Source organism: Gigantopelta aegis, chromosome 8 (assembly GCF_016097555.1).
Source record: "Gigantopelta aegis isolate Gae_Host chromosome 8, Gae_host_genome, whole genome shotgun sequence".
NCBI lineage: Eukaryota > Metazoa > Mollusca > Gastropoda > Neomphalida > Peltospiridae > Gigantopelta > Gigantopelta aegis.
Genome location: NC_054706.1, coordinates 26,762,897 through 26,780,925, shown reverse-complemented (window position 1 = coordinate 26,780,925; position 18,029 = coordinate 26,762,897). Strand labels below are relative to the sequence as shown.

Below are 18,029 nucleotides of genomic sequence, written 5' to 3'. Positions count from 1 at the left end.
TGTTATTGGGTTATTGTTCCTTTTCTTTCCTTATTTATAAATCTGTAAAAAATGTGAAATGACTCGGGCAAACTGGTAACAAGGGCAAAACAACATCATAAAAGATGTTATAAAAATATAATATTATAATTTATATAGTATAATACTATTACTGGAATCAGTATAAATATGCGGGGAGGAGTGGGGGGGGGGGGGGGGGATGATTCTGTGCAAACAAATATATACATGTATATCCTACCAGTAATTTGAAGACCCCCCCCCCCCCCCACAATAACACCCCCACTATCCAAATATTATTTTAAACTTTTTATTATTATATGCATGGTACACATGTATGTAAGGTTATATGGTTAAGGACAACACAAGATAATGAGAGAGGAAACCTGCTTCCACCACACACTGGGTTATTCTTTCTGATGGGCAGCAAGCAATCTTTTATATATGCAGTATCCCACAGACAGGATGGTACATACCACAGCCTTTGTTATACCAGTTGTGGCGCATCAGATAGAATAAAAAATAGCCCAATGGACCCATTGCGGAAATCAATATTAAACCTACCGCACATTAGGTGATTGCCTTACCACTGATCTATGTCCTGGCTCTATATAAAATATTGAGAGGCTTCGTATTACAATTTGATTGGCTGCACATTACAATTTGATATCCTTGCATTAATTATGCAAAGATTAATTGTACGATTGCTTAATTAAATGTGTACTTATAATTGGCAAGTAGGCTAGACGTAAATAATGTAAAAGTGGTGAAAAAATAGCACATGCAAACTGATAATATCAGTGATAGAAATAGTGTGTCTTTAAGCAAAAAGAAAAAATTCATATCATCGTGTTATTAATATTTTATATTTTAGCATTACCTAAACTATATTCTAACAGAATCTACAGGAGAAAATAGTAAAATAAAAATTCAGTAGGACTTACATGTTTTATAATCTTGTCACAGAATATATGCAGTCTGTAAAAACAAACAATTAACACTGACGGTCGACTTTCAAGTGTTATTTGTCTTATCTCATAGCAACAATCCGTCTTTTCTTTTACAATATCTTGTCACTTGGAAAGTTTCCTTCTTCCGTGGTATTGAGGAACACAAAAATATGAAGAAGGCATTATTTATAGAACTTTTTACAAAATGTTATAGACGCAAAGTCGTTTACTTCCGGGTTTTTCATAGTGTCACGTGGGATCCTGTTGTTGCGTAACGCCACCTATTGAGGAGTTGGCGCACCTCGAACGCTCATTCAAAATTGGGTGATTGATTAGCCTACTTTATTTTGAATATAAGACGAAATGACTCGACGGTAAAGTCATACTATAATATAGCTTTATGTTTTTATAGTCTTCTTATATTAACTTTCAAGATTGAAATTGTCCGACATATTACCCAAACTCTGAAAGATGAAAGGACAATTACCCCAAACGAAAATTTAATGTTAGATTATACCAAAGTTAAAATTAAAATATACTCCCAATATTTACTGAATCACGCACGCACGCACGCATTCCATTCACTTTTGTATTTTGTTGTTGGACATCAAAATGCCCCGGCAAGGGAGAATAAAAAACAAAACAAAAAACAACAACAAACAAGAAAAACCCCCACAAAAAACAACCAAAAACAAAACAAAACACGCTAGAGCTTAGCTCGTCAGCAGCCAAATGTCCAACGTCTTTAGATATGAATGCTTCAACTAAACTTAGTTTTGCCATTGCCATTTGTGTAGTTATTAGCTGTGTACTTGCAGAGCGCGTGTTGGTCGTAACCGCGGGCTGCGACCAGAAGACATTCGAGCTACTGTCCATTCAGTACAAATGCATGACAACCACACACATATTAAGGCATCCGTATCCAGTGGTGTAGGCAGGATTTTGTAGGGGGGGGGGGGGGGGGGGCACCTGGCATCCAAGCCCTCTGGGCCCCCCTGGCTACGCCACTGATCACCCCACTGTCCGTATCCAACGAACTGCATAGGCTAGAGTCCAAGATCATAAGGTGCCACTCTTTTGAAGGAAATGTTTGCCTTGGTACCCCTCGAACTTGCCTTAGTGCCCTAATGTTTGTTATTAAATCAAAGGCAACACTCTCCCCCCCCCCCCCCAATTATTCACCATGGAGCCGTTGAAATATTACGTAACGCTATTATATCAAAATTAGACACCCTCCCTCCCCCCTTTATTACATGGCGGTGGAAGAGATACACATGATATTTATGAAAATACGTCTTTCGAGAGGTGCCACAGTACAACTCCGCATAGATATTATGCGAAAAGTGTGCACATGGTTCTTTCGATTCATATTTATAAATCGGAAACATACTTGCTGTATAATTAATGTTAGCAGCATAAGTTAACAAAATATATATTTTAATAATTTTGTTTAGCCGTGAATATATTTATAATATTTTTTGTATAAACTTCATTGATAGATGAATGCGTAGGAATGCAAAGTTTCATTGATAAATAGCTAAATGAAGTAGCCACGACATGACGTTATTTTCCCTCTTGTAAAGCCACATAACGTTTGGCGCTACACCCATCAACACCCTCGAGCGTTACATAATATTTGAATGGTCCCAGTGTACATTTTGATGGGGTGTGTTAAAATAGTATTGGCTCGGGCGGAGGATGTATCGCACAAATAGCATATGTAATAATCTGAAAAAGAAAATGAAGGGAAAAACATAAGAATAACGTTTTTTACTAATTGTTTCTAGACGCATATGGCGACCATTAGTTATGAAGAGACAACTACTGCAGATACTCTCATCCTACAATTACGCTCATCATTGCAGTTACCCTCATCCCATTTGTCAGATACCCACATCTCATCAGAAGCTGACTAGAGAGTTACCTACATTACCACTTCGAAGTTACCTTCATCATGCCTAACTTTGTGATTTCATTATCAGCCGAATGACACATCTTATCCTTAGTTCATTGATTCAAAATATATTCATACTAAAGCAACTGCCGATACGCTCTATTAAAATGTGAATGCTTAGAAATACGGAAATTCACATTGATTAATACTCTTCAAGTGCGTCCTCCGCCATATTGGATGCGAGTAACTACAGTTACCCGCATGCGGTTATCCCCTGTGATGCTTACAATCGTGTACAACAATGTCTTAATTCTAACATGTTGGACATCTAGGCCCTACCTATCTTGAAAAATCGACATGCAAGACCAACATAAACATGTTTATACAAATACTAATGTTACAGTTACTATGTCGATGTTTTTAGGATAATTTTTGTTGTTTCTGTTATTACAGCAAAATTTGCAGTTTAGCATGTTTATAATACAATTTAATGTACATATAAAATTAATTTGAAGCATTGAAACGAAATATTTGGTAAAACAGGTGCCTGTGCAGGAAATTGTGTAGAGGTCTAGACCGTGGCTAGCAAAGGTTTTTGTGTGTGTGTTGGGATAGGGGTGGGGGTCGGGTCATGTTTCCCTGGAAAATACATTAAAAAGAACAATATAGCATGTGGGGGAGGGTATTGTGTGCTGATCGGAATAATACCTAAAATATATATTTTTTTATTTAACTATTAAAATTGTGTTACTGTCACACACAATTCTTTATAAAAACTGTAGGTGTGTTTCTATGAAGTTATGCTAATTAATGTGAGGCGAGATGGCAGTTTTTAAAAACAGGAAGAAAATTCCCATGCAAGAAACCAAAACAATGTAATTGTGGGTGAGAGCTCGCTAGTCATAATGTATTTGGGCTAGATTCACCTCCGATATTTGACACATATGGTCACTTATAATAAAACGCAATTTTAGCAACTTAGGCCCTAATGTTTATTTTTAAAACTAAAACACATGTAACATACTAGGCAGTGCCACCTTGAAGCGATGCATTATGGGATTGATAAAATGGCTGCCGCCATAACTGCTGAGACAACCCCATTTAGGACGCCTTGCGCTCAAATGCGCTAGGGTGAAATGACTTGAAAATTCAAAGAAAACATAGAAATAGGTTCAATTTAACAACTGAATATGTGAACTCGATGTGCCTAAGTATAGAAATATATTCAAAATCCACTTGAAGTTCAGTGTTTTTCAAAGTACATTTAAAATATCACATTTCGTTATCAGTGACAAAATTGACCTTTCTCTATGATGAGCCACGTCTTAACCTTTAGATTACTGGATTAATTTTGAACAAAAACCACGTTGAGTGGGTACAAGTTTATAATTTTTACTCACATATATTCACTTAAATGTTTCATAAATACATGAAATAAAGTTCATATATGAATCGGTAAGTATTATTTTCGTGTCTTTTTTTGTAATTTTTATTATTTTAGATTGGCTAATGGTGATTAAAATTAGGCAAAAAATCGAAAAAGTTGCGTTTACTTACGGGCATTTGTGGCCAGCTGTCCAGTATTTATGTCCATTATTCCCGATAACAGTGGTTTTCTGACCAGAATATTTTTTTAAACCCGAACTACCATTCATATTGCAATATTTGGTAATTTTCGTTGTTGGTAAAACGATCAAATTTATTATCAAATTAGCTGTTACAATCAGCTATCGATCCCTGAAAATTACCGCGACGTGCCGCCATTGTTGTCAAGAGAAAATACTTGCCGAAAACCACTTTTTGAACTCAAAATTTCAAGGTATTTTCAACTGAAAAAATCTAAACAAAAACCACCATTTTGAAAAAAAACCTTTTTTCTTTAATTATATTTCCGTTTCCGGTGAGTGTCGTGTGCAAAACGGCGGGAAATATGAATTGGGGAATGCACTGTATACAGTGTACAGTATATCGACTGACGTGACGTCGGGCGAGATATCTTGCATGCAGTAGTCAGAAGTTTAAATACCTCAAAACACTTCCAAAAGTAGCCATTGACGTCAGACGCCACGTTAAGACAAAATTATCATGTGACCCTATCAGCTGTAAAAATGGCCGCGACGTCATACTTTTTACGCGACGTCATTGACAGAGCTCTCTTGAAAATCGTTATTGGTGTAGTTTTAACCGAATTACAAATTAAATAATTATATCAGTTGGAAAGATGATAAAACGCTGTGTATGTACATGTATTTAATATCACTGTATTTTATTGGGAAGCTGCAATATTTGTGTTGAAAAGTGAGTCATTTAAGCTGGTGGCAGATATGCAGCGCAAAGTGACGTCGAACTTTGTCATACCTAGTTGTGTTCTGTGGTTGAATGTAAACCCACCCCACACCATCAGACTACCCCCGCCCCATCGGTCGGCCTGCAGAACGCAGCAGTCGAAGTAAGGTTCATGTCGACGTCGCCATACTCGGATTCGGCCATCAGCGTTGGGAAGGTTGTAACGGCTCTCATCCGTAAACAAAACGTGTTGCCACTGGACACGTCGCCATTGTTGACGTCGTTGGCGGTGCCGAGGGGTCAATATTGGTCCCACATGGGGATGGCGGTTAGGGGAGAGCGGGGCAGGTTGAGTCAAAAAAATATTTTTTCCATTAAAGTCAAATTGTATCAATTAAAACGCATTGAAATCAACTTCAACTAAAACTTTAATCTTTACTGAGACAAGTGAAACTTAAAACAAGCATCCGTCTGGAACTTTTCTTTGCGAAAATGTTAAAAGAAAACATAACTTGAAGTGACCCAACCTGCCCCCGCCTCGAAGCAGGTTATGTCACCCCATGGTGAAGCTTGGGTCACTCTAGATTAGGACCCCTATAGAAAAAAAATTATAATAATAATTATTGAAAATTATTTAAAACAGAAACCCTTTCCTGCTTGAACAAGTAATTCAAGACAATTGTCAGATGTGTCTCTTTGATTAATCAAAACCCCTGCAATTAAGAAAATGTCTACGGCAAAAAAAACAAAAAAAAAGAACATGCCACTGAAAAACACCAACCCTGTAGTCCAAGGCCAAAAATGCTGTGAAGAATTAAAAGCTCCACGGCATTGCCGATTGCCATGGGCAATTGCAGGGGTTGAAATCATAGCTACTGAAAATAAGAAAAACTTGTGGTAACGTTGGAAGTACCACAGTTCTGTGGTATGGGGCCCTGATGTATTCTGTGAGTCACATTCTCAGGCTCGGTGAGAGTGTCATTTGCAAAATGTTTAATTTGTGTGCTGCTTTATTTGCAAAAGTCACAAATGAAGTATTTGGTAGTGCCAACATCAGCACAATCCTCATGACACCAGAGGTGATAACGTGCACATTCAATCCAAATTTCTCCAGGTTTGGAGTTGTGGAAGTGATCTAGGCAATAAATGCACACATCAGTGGATTCAACACTGCTAATTGAATCAGTTGGAGTTGTATTATGTTTTGTTTGTGAGGGTATGTCAGATATGGGTGACGATGTCAGAGTCAAGTGTTGTATAGTTGACGTCGGAGTTACGTCAAGTATAGTTGGCACGATTGGGGTCATGCAAAGTGTGACTGACGTGCTTGGGGTGAAGTCAGGTCTGGTTGACGTGGTTGGGGTCAAGTCAGATGTGGTTGACAAGTTTGGAGTGAAGTCAGGTGCAGTTGACTTGTTCGGGTTTATGCCGTAATGAGTAGACATGGTTGTCATACTGTCAGGGATGGAGATAGTATAAGTCATATCAGAGATAGCTGGTGAGATCATAGCTGGATCAGCGCTGGATGTTGAAACGGAAGTTATGTCAAGGTCAGTTGATGTGGTCAGATTCATGCTAGTCTCTGAAGAAATGTCAAAAAGGATTGTTGCAGATGGGTCAACATTCTCGACATAAACCTTCAGGCTGTCGTTGTCAAACACAACTCCAGGAAGAATGGAACCCAAATCATCACCATTATCGACAAGAAACACCTTCAGCCCCACATGTTCATAGGGAATAACAGCATTTCCGAGTCCTCTAGCAAAGACACACAGATAGGATGCAAGGTCAGCAGTGTTAGCGAACATGAGCTTGACAGCTTTTCCTCTGTCTGAGGATATGCCAGAATCATTTCGAGAATGTGAGTCAAAAACATAGCAGGTGTCATCTTTTGCAGCTTTGCAGATCATGACTGCGTATTGCTGGACTATTAATACAGCAGATGGTGCTTGCTCAAATATTTGCTTCATGTTTTTATTTAACGTTTTGTCACTAGGAAAAGTATGGTCTTGGGAAATCACACCAAATGCAGGCTCTGTTTGGTTAACAATGAAACATTTGTCATAAAGATGGACCGAGTTTGGAATATCCGAAATAAGCAGATACCCACTTTCGCTTGTTAGCATTTCTGAGGTGATTTGTCTACATAGTTGGTCTCCATTCATCAGAATAAGATTAAGGTCTGTTTTCTCCCACTGGGATATATCTGTTATTGTCTTGTAAACGGCAGCAGATACTGCCATTGCAGTGCACCGACGATCACGAGATTCAACAGGAAATACTGAATGCCCATGATGATATGACGCCCTGACAACCCTTGTGTTATGTATTCGTTGCGTGATATTATCTGTTGTGTCAAATAAACGTTTCTGCAAGACCTTTCTTTTTTCCTTAGTCACGTTTGGCTTCTTTGCTACAGCCAACTCGTTTTTCTCAGGTGTGTCTGTTAGGATTCTACATTTACCAAATCTTCTTTTGCTTTTTGGGAGATCTTTCCTTTGACCTGCTTTCGGGTATGGCCTAACCATGTCTGGCGAGCATAAAGAAAATGCAGATCCAGGATCTTTCTGTAGTGCTGGCATATGCTGCTCATTAGTCACAGGAATGTTAGAAGTATCTTGTTGAAGATCACTTTGTCGAGGCAACATTTCAGTACAAGAAGAGGAGATTTGGCTCGTGTCACTATTGTTTGAATGTGAACTCATCGATACGTTCTGCACTAAATTACAGTGCTGGGCTGCTTCAGGTCCAGTTTTATCGTTATGCTGAGGTTCAGGTCGATTATTGACGAATGACTGAGAAAACTCCGCATCTGAAATCAGACGGTGAGATTCCAGTGCAGTGAAAACCAGAGACAATGTTGGTACATGTGAAAGATTTTGGATATGCCTTTCCAACAAGACCTGCCACATCGTAAATGCTCATTCTTTTTCCAGGATTGTTGTACATCCAGTCATTTGCTGCCCTGTGGTACAACCTCTTGAAAGGCCCAAACACGGTTTTGCAAGGTCTGGAGTTTGTGCGTGCAGTGTGGGGGGAAACTAAGCAAAACTATTCCATTCTCACGACAGAGGTCTATTGCCTCTAATGACACGTGACTCGTGGTTGTCCAAGAGAAGCATTACTGTGTTGTCTTTGCTGCAATGGACATAGCGTACAAAATGCTTCAAGCACTCCAGAAAAGTTACAGCAGTCATCCATCCACTGGGATAAGCAATACCCAAGGTTCCTGGTGGTGCTCCATGAATCATGTAGTTCTTAAAATTCTTCCGTGGAAACACCATGCAAGGTGGGAGGGCATTGCCAATGGCATTTACAAAACCGCACATGGTAACTGTTTGACCACGTTCATGAGAAACCATCTGTGCAACTTGCTTTGTTCCAGATTCTGCAATAACCTTTTGAGGCTTTTGTGATGTCGTCAGTCCAGTCTCATCCAAGTTGAATATGCGATCAGGTGTCAGATTGTTCCTTGCATACAAATCTTGAAGCTTGGAGTAGAAGACCTTAACGTTGGTTTTGTTAAAGGCTGTTGCCCTGGTCACGCTTGTTGCTTCTGGAGTCCTAATACTTACTGAATGGTGTCGCTTCAAAAAACCAGTTACCCAGTCTTTTCCTGCGAGTTCGTGTTCAGTCCAGCTTGTAGGGAAACGTTTTTCATTTCTCAAAGCCAGTTGGTAAGCCATATACCGTAAAGTTCTACAGTTAACAGCAAAACCAATGCGTGAAGTCACAAGTAAGTAGTCAACTAGCATCAGCTTCTCGGAATCATTAAATATTTGTCTGGAAGAGCATGTTTTGGGATAAACATTTTCCGAGATTTGACCTTCTTTCTTCTGCTTAATAGCACGCCCGAGGGACTCAAATGGGATTTTGAATGCTTCTGCTACCTTTCTAATGGATTTGCCAGACTTTATGTAACTTAATGCTTTTTGGACTGCAGATATAGTTATCCCCTTCCGATCAGTTTTTCGCTTGTAATTTCTCACCACCTATTCAACAGAAACAAGTAGGCCTATTTAAGAAAAGAATCCAATAAAACCGAAATACACTAACAGAATTTTGTGCCACATAATGATAAACTTTGCCATAATTTATAACGCCAACTCCATGTTACCAAATATGCACTTTTCCCCTCTTTTATTTTGTTCGCACGCACGCATGCACGCATGCACCCGCGCACGCACATACACACACACACACACACACACACACACTATCTTATCTTGGAAATATATTTTCTTTAAACGCGGGGCAGGTTGAGTCACTGAGGTTAGGTGTAGTCATTGACTCGAGCTGCCCCGACCCAAGCTGCCCCACACATAGTGGTTGTAAATTAAATCAAATATAAAATTGTGCATTACTTCTAGACCATATTAATAATAATGAAACGTTTCCAAAGGCTTGTGGCTTTCCTGTTCAACAGGCCTCAAAAAGGGTAGCTTTCGTATATATTGTTTTAGGAAAAAAAACAAGACAAAAAAATAATTGTACTACCGTGAAGAAATGGGCACATGGGCCTAGTTTGAACTGATGGCGCAATCCAACTTCAGCATGTATGTAGTGACAGAGACTCTCCCGGGTATTAAAAAAACAGGAACGAAAAGAAAACGGACAAAAACATTTAATAAAGTGGTTAATTTTAAGCTGATCTGACCTGCACCATGACACGACCTGCCCCGCTCTCCCCTACGGAGTCCTGCTGCCCTCAGACGGCGGCGGACGGTATCAGCGGACACTGGACCACGTGGAACATGCACCTGGTGAACGGTGTGAGTTGCTGGCATCATCCGATTCCTAAGGTGGGTAACCCGGATGTACCGGTCTTGGGCTGCGGTTGTCACCCTCGGGCGGCCGGTGCGTGGTCCATAGTTCACGGATCCAGTGATTTGGTGACGTTGGGCAAGGCATGCGACTGTCGAATAATGGCATCCCAATTGGTTGGCCACAGCAGTACGAGTCTGTCCGGCTTGCAACATCCCGATGGCCATCCCTCGCTGGACTTGTGTCAGTCGCGGCATTTGGAAAAATTGATTCTGTTGTTTCCCATCACTCAAATTCAATTTATGCGATTAAATACAGGTATGTCGGCTTTTAGAGCATTTCATTAAGCGTGCTTGCATTGGATTCACGATACGGGTGATCCAGCACGTGCAAATAACGTGTTTTGAGAATCCGTTATGTCACTCAGGTAATAAAATTGACACGTGGGTGGGACCGCGGTGTGCGTGTGTTTCATGTCCGTTAGCACCGTTCAGGTTCAATTCCACCAAAGATATTGCTTTAAAAAGTGTATTTCCTTCTCACTGTCAGGACCTGCGTTTCTTTTGCGTTTTAGTATATATACATACATATATATATATATATATATATATATATATATATATATATATATATGTGTGTGTGTGTGTGTGTGTGTGTGTGTGTGTGTGTGTGTCTGTGTGTGTGTGTGTGTGTGTGTGTGTGTGCGTTTGTACTTTAATCTGACTGTTTATGTATTATGTCGACATATAAATAGTTATTATACTCTATTGTGTTTCATGTCTCATTATACACACACACACAGACACACACACACACACAGTCGGACCTGAATATATTGGTCACTCAGGGGACCTAGGAAAAATGGCCGTTGTGGACAGGTGGCTGATATATATACGTAAATAGAAAGACATATGCTTCTCTTTCAAACACAAGTTGCATCGCCCAGAATTGCGTTTGAACGTGTTGGACTCTTTTACTATTTTCCAACTTATTTTGTATTTGGCACCCTTTCATTTTAACTCCAATAAAGATGTTATATTTTGTTGGGTTATATTTTGTTTGTATTAAAGACAACGAAAAGACAGATTTTGCAGCCAAGTCAGCTTTGAATTTGCCCCATGTCGGTGTTGGTGTCACGGTGAATTTAAATATCATATGAACCAATATATCTTTTCGACTTGCCAATATGATTGGGACGGTTCTGTTACGAACAGGCTTCATTCTGTGCAGTCATCCAACACGCGGTACAGGAAGGATGAAGTAATTTTGTGCCGTGCCCGCATCGGCCATACGTATTTGACGCATTAATTTGTTTTAAAGGACCCTCCTTCTCAGCGTGAACATTGTCAGTGTACAGTGTACTCAATCTGATTAAAATTAGCTCTACTGGTCTACCAGTAGATCTAACAGCATTGCGTGGACTCCCATGTGCAGGTGACATTTCATCTATAAATAACAATTTAAATATCGACCAATTACACTTCGCCTTTTATAGCGTTATTCGGGAGTATACAAATTCTAAAATATCGGGCGAGACTATTTATGCAATAGGCGAACTTGTTGGTCTATTTCAACATTGAAAAAAAACAGGGGGAAAAGTGTAGTGATAAACTCTGGATTGTATACTAGAATAAACAGATTTTATGGCTACACCATCACGGGGTTTTTTTTCGTCTTGAAACGAATTTTATATAAAAATTTATTTTGAAATTAGTTTCCGGCATACTCCGCAATTCACCCGAATCATCTGAATCAATTTGATTTCTATACAAAATTTTAAAATGTCATTTACCTTGATTTATGTATTAGTATTATACACCCCCCCCCCCCCCCCCCCCCCAGCTCATTACAGTGGTTTTACATAATTGTATAAATAATATTTCCATATACTTACCAATAGCCGATGTGTATTTTTGTGCTGGGGTGTCGTTAAGTATTCATTCATTAATTCATTAATTCATTCGTTCGTTCGTTCGTTCATTCAATCCCGCATCATGTTGTTGAAGAACTTCATATGGTTATTATTATTATATATCTCGGTGGCGGATCCAGAAAATCCATTGGGGGGGGGGGGGGGAATGACATGAGGCGGAATGCCAAGAGAACTTTGGGGGAGGTTTGGATGGGGATCGTAAAACAAAAAAAATTAAATATATAATAAAATTATAACTGTCGCAAAATTAAGGGGGAGGGGAGACCCTAGATCCGCCTCTGTATCTCTGCTTTAAGGTTCTCCAGACACGCCTATGCAGATTTTGATTCAGGGTCAGATTTCACATCATATACGTGACACGATTGAAGAAATAAAAAACCACAACAACAATGTAGAAAAACAACAACAAACACAATGTTATGGTATACTGTTCATAATTACTTGACACGATTGAAGAAATTAAAAACCAACAACGTACAACAAATGTTGTGGTATACTGACAACATGTTCATAATTACCATACACGATTCTCCAAATCAAAGAAACAATGTAGTACGAAAAATACATGTTGTGATATACTGCCAACATTTTCATAATTACCAGACACGATTCTCCAAATTACAAATTAAAAAAAAAAACACACAAAAAAAACAACAAACAAAACCCAATGTAAAAAAACAGCAAACACATGTTGTGGTATACTGGCAACATGTTCATAATTACCTAACACGTTTGTAGACATTAAAAACCAACAATGTAGAGTATAACAACAAATACATGTTGTGATATTCTGGCAACATTTTTTATAATTACCTCATACGATTGGACAAATTTAAAAAAAAAAAAAAAAAAAAACAGAAAAAACAAACAAAACCCAATGTAAAAAACAGCAAACACATGTTGTGGTATACTGGCAACATGTTCATAATTACCATACATGATTCTCCAAATCAAAGAAACAATGTAGTACAAAAAATACATGTGATATATTGGCAACATTTTCATAATTACCTGACACGATTCTCCAAATTAAAAACAATAACAACAACACAGAACAAACAAACAAAACCCAATGTAGAAAACAGCAAACACATGTTGTGGTATACTGGCAACATGTTCATAATTACCTAACACGTTTGTAGACATTAAAAACCAACAATGTAGACTAAAACAACAAATACATGTTGTGATATTCTGGCAATTTTTTTTTATAATTACCTGATACGATTGGACAAATTAAAAAAACAAAAAACAATGTAGAAAAATAACAACACATGTTGTGGTATACTAGCAACATGTTCATAATTACCATACACGATTCTCCAAATCAAAGAAACAATGTAGTACAAAAAATACATGTTGTGATATACTGGCAACATTTTCATAATTACCTGACACGATTCTCCAAATTAAAGAAACAATGTAGTACGAAAAATACATGTTGTGGTATACTGACAACATTTTCATAATTACCTGACACAATTCTCCAAATTAAAAAACAAAACAAAACAAAACCCAATGTAGAAAACAGCAAACACATGTTGTGGTATACTGGCAACATGTTCATAATTACCTAACACGTTTGTAGACATTAAAAACCAACAATGTAGACTAAAACAACAAATACATGTTGTGATATTCTGGCAACATTTTTTTTTTTATAATTACCTGATACGATTGGACAAATTAAAAAAACAAAAAACAATGTAGAAAAATAACAACACATGTTGTGGTATACTAGCAACATGTTTATAATCACCTAACACGATTGAACAAATTAAAAACCAACAACGTACAACAAATATTGTGGTATACTGACATGTTCATAATTACCATACACGATTCTCCAAATCAAAGAAACAATGTAGTACAAAAAATACATGTGATATACTGGCAACATTTTCATAATTACCTGACACGATTCTTCAAATAAAAAAAAACAAAAAACAAACAGAACAAACAAACAAAACCCAATGTAGAAAACAGCAAACACATGTTGTGGTATACGGGCAACATGTTCTTAATTACCTAACACGTTTGTAGACATTACAAACCAACAATGTAGACTAAAACAACAAATACATGTTGTGATATTCTGGCAACATTTTTTTTATAATTACTTGATACGATTGGACAAATTAAGTAAACAAATAACAATGTAGAAAAATAACAACACATGTTGTGGTATACTAGCAACATGTTCAGTCACCTAACACGATTGAACAAATTAAAAACCAACAACGTACAACAAATGTTGTGGAATACTGACAACATGTTCATAATTACCATACACGATTCTCCAAATCAAAGAAACAATGTAGTACAAAAAATATTTTTATAATTACCTGACACAATTCTCCAAATTAAAAATTAAAAAAAAAAAAAAAAAAAAAAAAAAAAACAATTTTTTTTAAACTGGCAACATGTTTATAATTACCTAACGCGTTTTTAGACATTAAAAAACAACAATGTAGACTACAACAACAAATACATGTTGTGATATTCTGGCAATTTTTTTATATATTACCTGATATGATTGAACAAATTAAAAAAACAGAAAACAATGTAGAAAAATAACAACACATGTTGTGGTATACTAGCAACATGTTCATAATTACCAATAATTACCAAACACGATTCTCCAAATCAAAGAAACAATGTAGTACAAAAAATACATGTTGTGATATACTGGCAACATTTTCATATTTACCTGACACGATTCTCCAAATTAAAAATAAAATAAAAAAAACACAGAAAAAACAAACAAAACCCAATGTTCATAATAACCCAACACGAGTTCTGTTTCAGTATTTGCAAGAGCTGCTCTCCGATGTGTCGGGTCTCCGCTTAGACAGGCAGTAGGTTACAGTCTTTGGGTCCACCCAACTGAAATGTATCGCCGATGTACATAGCTCGCACTCGCAAGTCACCCCGCTGTGCATTATCTCCTTGGGCTCCTGCTCGGGATGCACCCAACTGTATGATATCCGCCTCGTTGCCGAGTCTATTTTCTGCCAGCATCTCTTAGAGTTTATGGCATCTGGCTCTAAATCTGGCTGCATCAATAATTCTAGCTCTGAGTGTGATTTTGATTGAACACAGTTTCTGCTCATTGCCATTGGTTCTTGTTTCGCCAAGTCACACGTTGGCAGTCCTGAATGAGGTTTTGGCTGCGCTTGCTTGCAGACTGCTGCTGCTGTTGTTGTTGCTGCTGCTGTTGTTGCTGCTGCCTCTGGTGTGTAGGTCCGTGTTAGTGATGGTTTCAAAATGTAGCAGAGCGGACCTGGGTCTTCTTGTACTGCTGATGCCGCACCATTACCCGGCGGAGACTGCGGCATTATCCACTGGTAAGATATCGGATATTGGAGGTGGTTACAAGGCTGTCCTCGCATACCTATAAACAGAAAATACATGTAGTTAGTCTTAGTTAGATACACCTCCACCCGTCCATACTAAGCCACGTTTAACAACATTTAATAAATTAGTGACAAAAACCACACATGACACATGCAAAAGTTCATATATATATATATATATATATATATATATATATATATATATATATATATAGCCTTATATATCATATACTATAGATATATATATTATTGCATGAGCGGGAGTGCTATACGGTATTTATGAAATGAGTTTTGGAATTATTTTATTCCCCGAATGAGAGCGAAGGTATAAAATAATTCCTAAACGAGTTTCATAAATTTCGTCTGCCACTATTGCGAATGGTATAATATATTTAGTATCCACAAATTGTAAAACAAACGTTTAATATGATCCAGCCCGACCAGTCTGCCGTTCGAGAGCTAGACGGACATTTGGACGGTTATGATCGCTCTCTCAGCCAGAGATATCTCTATAGCGAAAACACGGAATTGCTGCCTACCACCGTGTAGGCAAAGATTCCCGCTCTGATACAACAATAACACCATGTTTCTAAATACTAGAAAATTTACCATTGACGGTTATCATTACATTTATTAATTTCGCTGATATTTGACATATTAATCACAAATACACACACTACAGGAAGAAACCCGTCAGCAACTACGTATTTAACCGAACCGGAACATTATTGAAAGAGGTTTGTGTCAGGTAGTGTGTGTATTATTGGTTAATATGTGAAATAGTTGTTATCGGCGAACTCGAAAATGATCATAGCAGTCTGATCAAATGTCTATCTAGCTCATGAACGGCAGAGTCAGGTCCGTAGGAACGACTTTGGGAGTGGGGAGGGTGGGGATGGGGGTGGGGGTGGGCACTAACGGATCGGGTACAAACTCTATATCAGAGTACAATGGAAAACATTAATATGTTAAAACAAGGCTCACGAGTGTGTGTGTGTGGGGGGGGGGGGGGCACGTTTTGGTGACGATATGTGACACGCGTCACTCTTGAAAAAACAAATACCCAGTTTACAGGAGTATCTGAAGAATGTCAGCATTAGACAACGACATGCATGTAATCTCTTCACAACAGAAACTGGCATGGATATTAACATTTGTTTGTTGATTTTGATAATAAATTGAACAAGATTTTGCTACTCTCACGGGACAAAGGATATAACACAGTCAATCGAACGCTGAAGAAGAACAAGATTGTTTACCTTTTCGCTTATTAATAACATTAAATTATCCTGTGTCATATCCCACTACACAGGTCCCCCCCCCCCCCCCACACACACACACACAACATCATGCCTACGCCACTGTATCCAATAGGCAATGATTAATAAATCAATGTGCTCTAGTGGTGTCGTTAAACAAAATAAACTTTAACTGTTTCATCAAATAGATCGTTCATTACAATGCGCGTGTGCAAAAAAGTATTTCCCGTTAATAGACCGGTTCACGGTTACTCGAGGATAGGCCTCCTCATTTATTATTCTGATACGGGCATCGGTGGCGTCGTGGTTAGGCCATCGGTCTACAGGCTGGTAGGTACCGAGTTCGGATCCCAGTCGAGGCATGGGATTTTTAATCCAGATACCGACTCCAAACACTGAGTGAGTGCTCCGCAAGGCTTAATGGGTAGGTGTAAACCACTTACACCGACCAGTGATCCATAATTGGTTCAACAAAGGCCATGGTTTTTGCTATCCTGCCTATCGGAAGCGTAAATAAAAGATGCCTTGCTGCCTGTCGTAAAAGAGTAGCCTATGTGGCGACAGCGGGTTTCCTTAAAAAAAACATGTCAGAATGACCATGTTTGACGTCCAATAGCCGATAAGATAAAAAAAAATCATTGTGCTTTAGTGGCGTCGTTAAATAAAACAAACTTTTTTTATTATTCTGATCTTAGAAGTGCATACCTTAACGCAGCTAATGTATAACAGTGCTTAGTTAACTATCACCCCAAATAATAAAACAATTTCCTTTCTCTTTTTCACATACCGTTTTACAAGGGCGTATTATGACGTCATTAGATACGTTGTTCTGTATTATGACGTTGTCTATAGAGGGTCCGCGATATGTACTAAAAATAGCAATATTACCCATACCTCTGTGCGGCCGGCCATTGTGGAAGGCAAACAATAGCGTTTCATTGCTGTATAGGTCTCACTACACAGATGTCATCTGCCATTGAAACCCATGTTAAACTGCCCAACTTCAAGCGAAGATTGCCCATAGAACGGGTTCTTGTTGGCACTAACAACATACACCATTGTGAACATACATTATATAAGCATTTATATTCACTCCAAAATTGTGAACATTTCCGTCTCAGTTTTTCGCTATATGACCGCATCTAGCTGTAGTACCGGTCCGAACAGGTGGTTCATTAACCGATTCACTCCGGCTGTCACTTGCGCTATATACCCATGTCCCAAAAGGTCGATGCACAATATTACAAAATAACATGGGCAAAATACAGCCAGAAGGCTTACCATTAAACATACATATTGTTTTAATTCTTCACCATTTCCTAGAAGTGAATATGTGAACCATAACATGTGTCACAATTAGGAACTATAGTGAATCGTGATGAATGAACTGTCACCCGGAAGTGATCTGTGTAGTGAGACCTTAAAGTGTAGTGACCGATTTTGTCAAACTTGGTTTGAAGTCAGTTTGATAATTTGGGTCATTTACACCATGGAAAGCTATACTAGAGCTGTGTAACTTATGAACTCGAACCAATACACCAAAAGATAGATGCACCATACCATCCAATAAAACTTCATATCACATTGTTA

The 18,029-nt window shown here is 38.2% G+C and overlaps 2 protein-coding genes across 3 annotated transcripts; both read right to left on the bottom strand.

Moving 5' to 3' along the window:
- Positions 1-8,189: 8,189 nt before the first annotated feature.
- On the bottom strand, positions 8,190-8,813 carry LOC121379585 (jerky protein homolog-like). Its single transcript, XM_041508233.1, has one exon. It carries the CDS (start codon positions 8,811-8,813, stop codon positions 8,190-8,192), a length of 624 nt encoding a protein of 207 aa, XP_041364167.1.
- Positions 8,814-12,189: 3,376 nt separating this feature from the next.
- LOC121379269 lies at positions 12,190-17,263 on the bottom strand. 2 transcript variants are annotated; one of them, XR_005958820.1, is made up of 3 exons: positions 17,227-17,263; positions 14,535-15,218; positions 12,190-12,320 (listed from the first exon to the last, which is right to left on the bottom strand). XR_005958820.1 is itself a non-coding variant. In XM_041507802.1 (2 exons), exon 2 carries the CDS (start codon positions 15,214-15,216, stop codon positions 14,629-14,631), a length of 588 nt encoding a protein of 195 aa, XP_041363736.1. In that variant the 5' UTR covers positions 15,217-15,218; positions 17,227-17,263; the 3' UTR covers positions 13,240-14,628. The 2 variants fall into 2 exon arrangements, 1 of the variants encoding a protein (XP_041363736.1); XM_041507802.1 differs by lacking the exon at positions 12,190-12,320 and having other exon boundaries at positions 13,240-15,218.
- Positions 17,264-18,029: the final 766 nt, after the last annotated feature.

What these genes read in the sequence shown, in the direction of transcription:
- LOC121379585 (XM_041508233.1), bottom strand. Translation starts at nt 8,813, where the DNA reads ATGGCTTACCAACTGGCTTTGAGAAATGAAAAACGTTTCCCTACAAGC.
- LOC121379269 (XM_041507802.1), bottom strand. Translation starts at nt 15,216, where the DNA reads ATGCGAGGACAGCCTTGTAACCACCTCCAATATCCGATATCTTACCAG.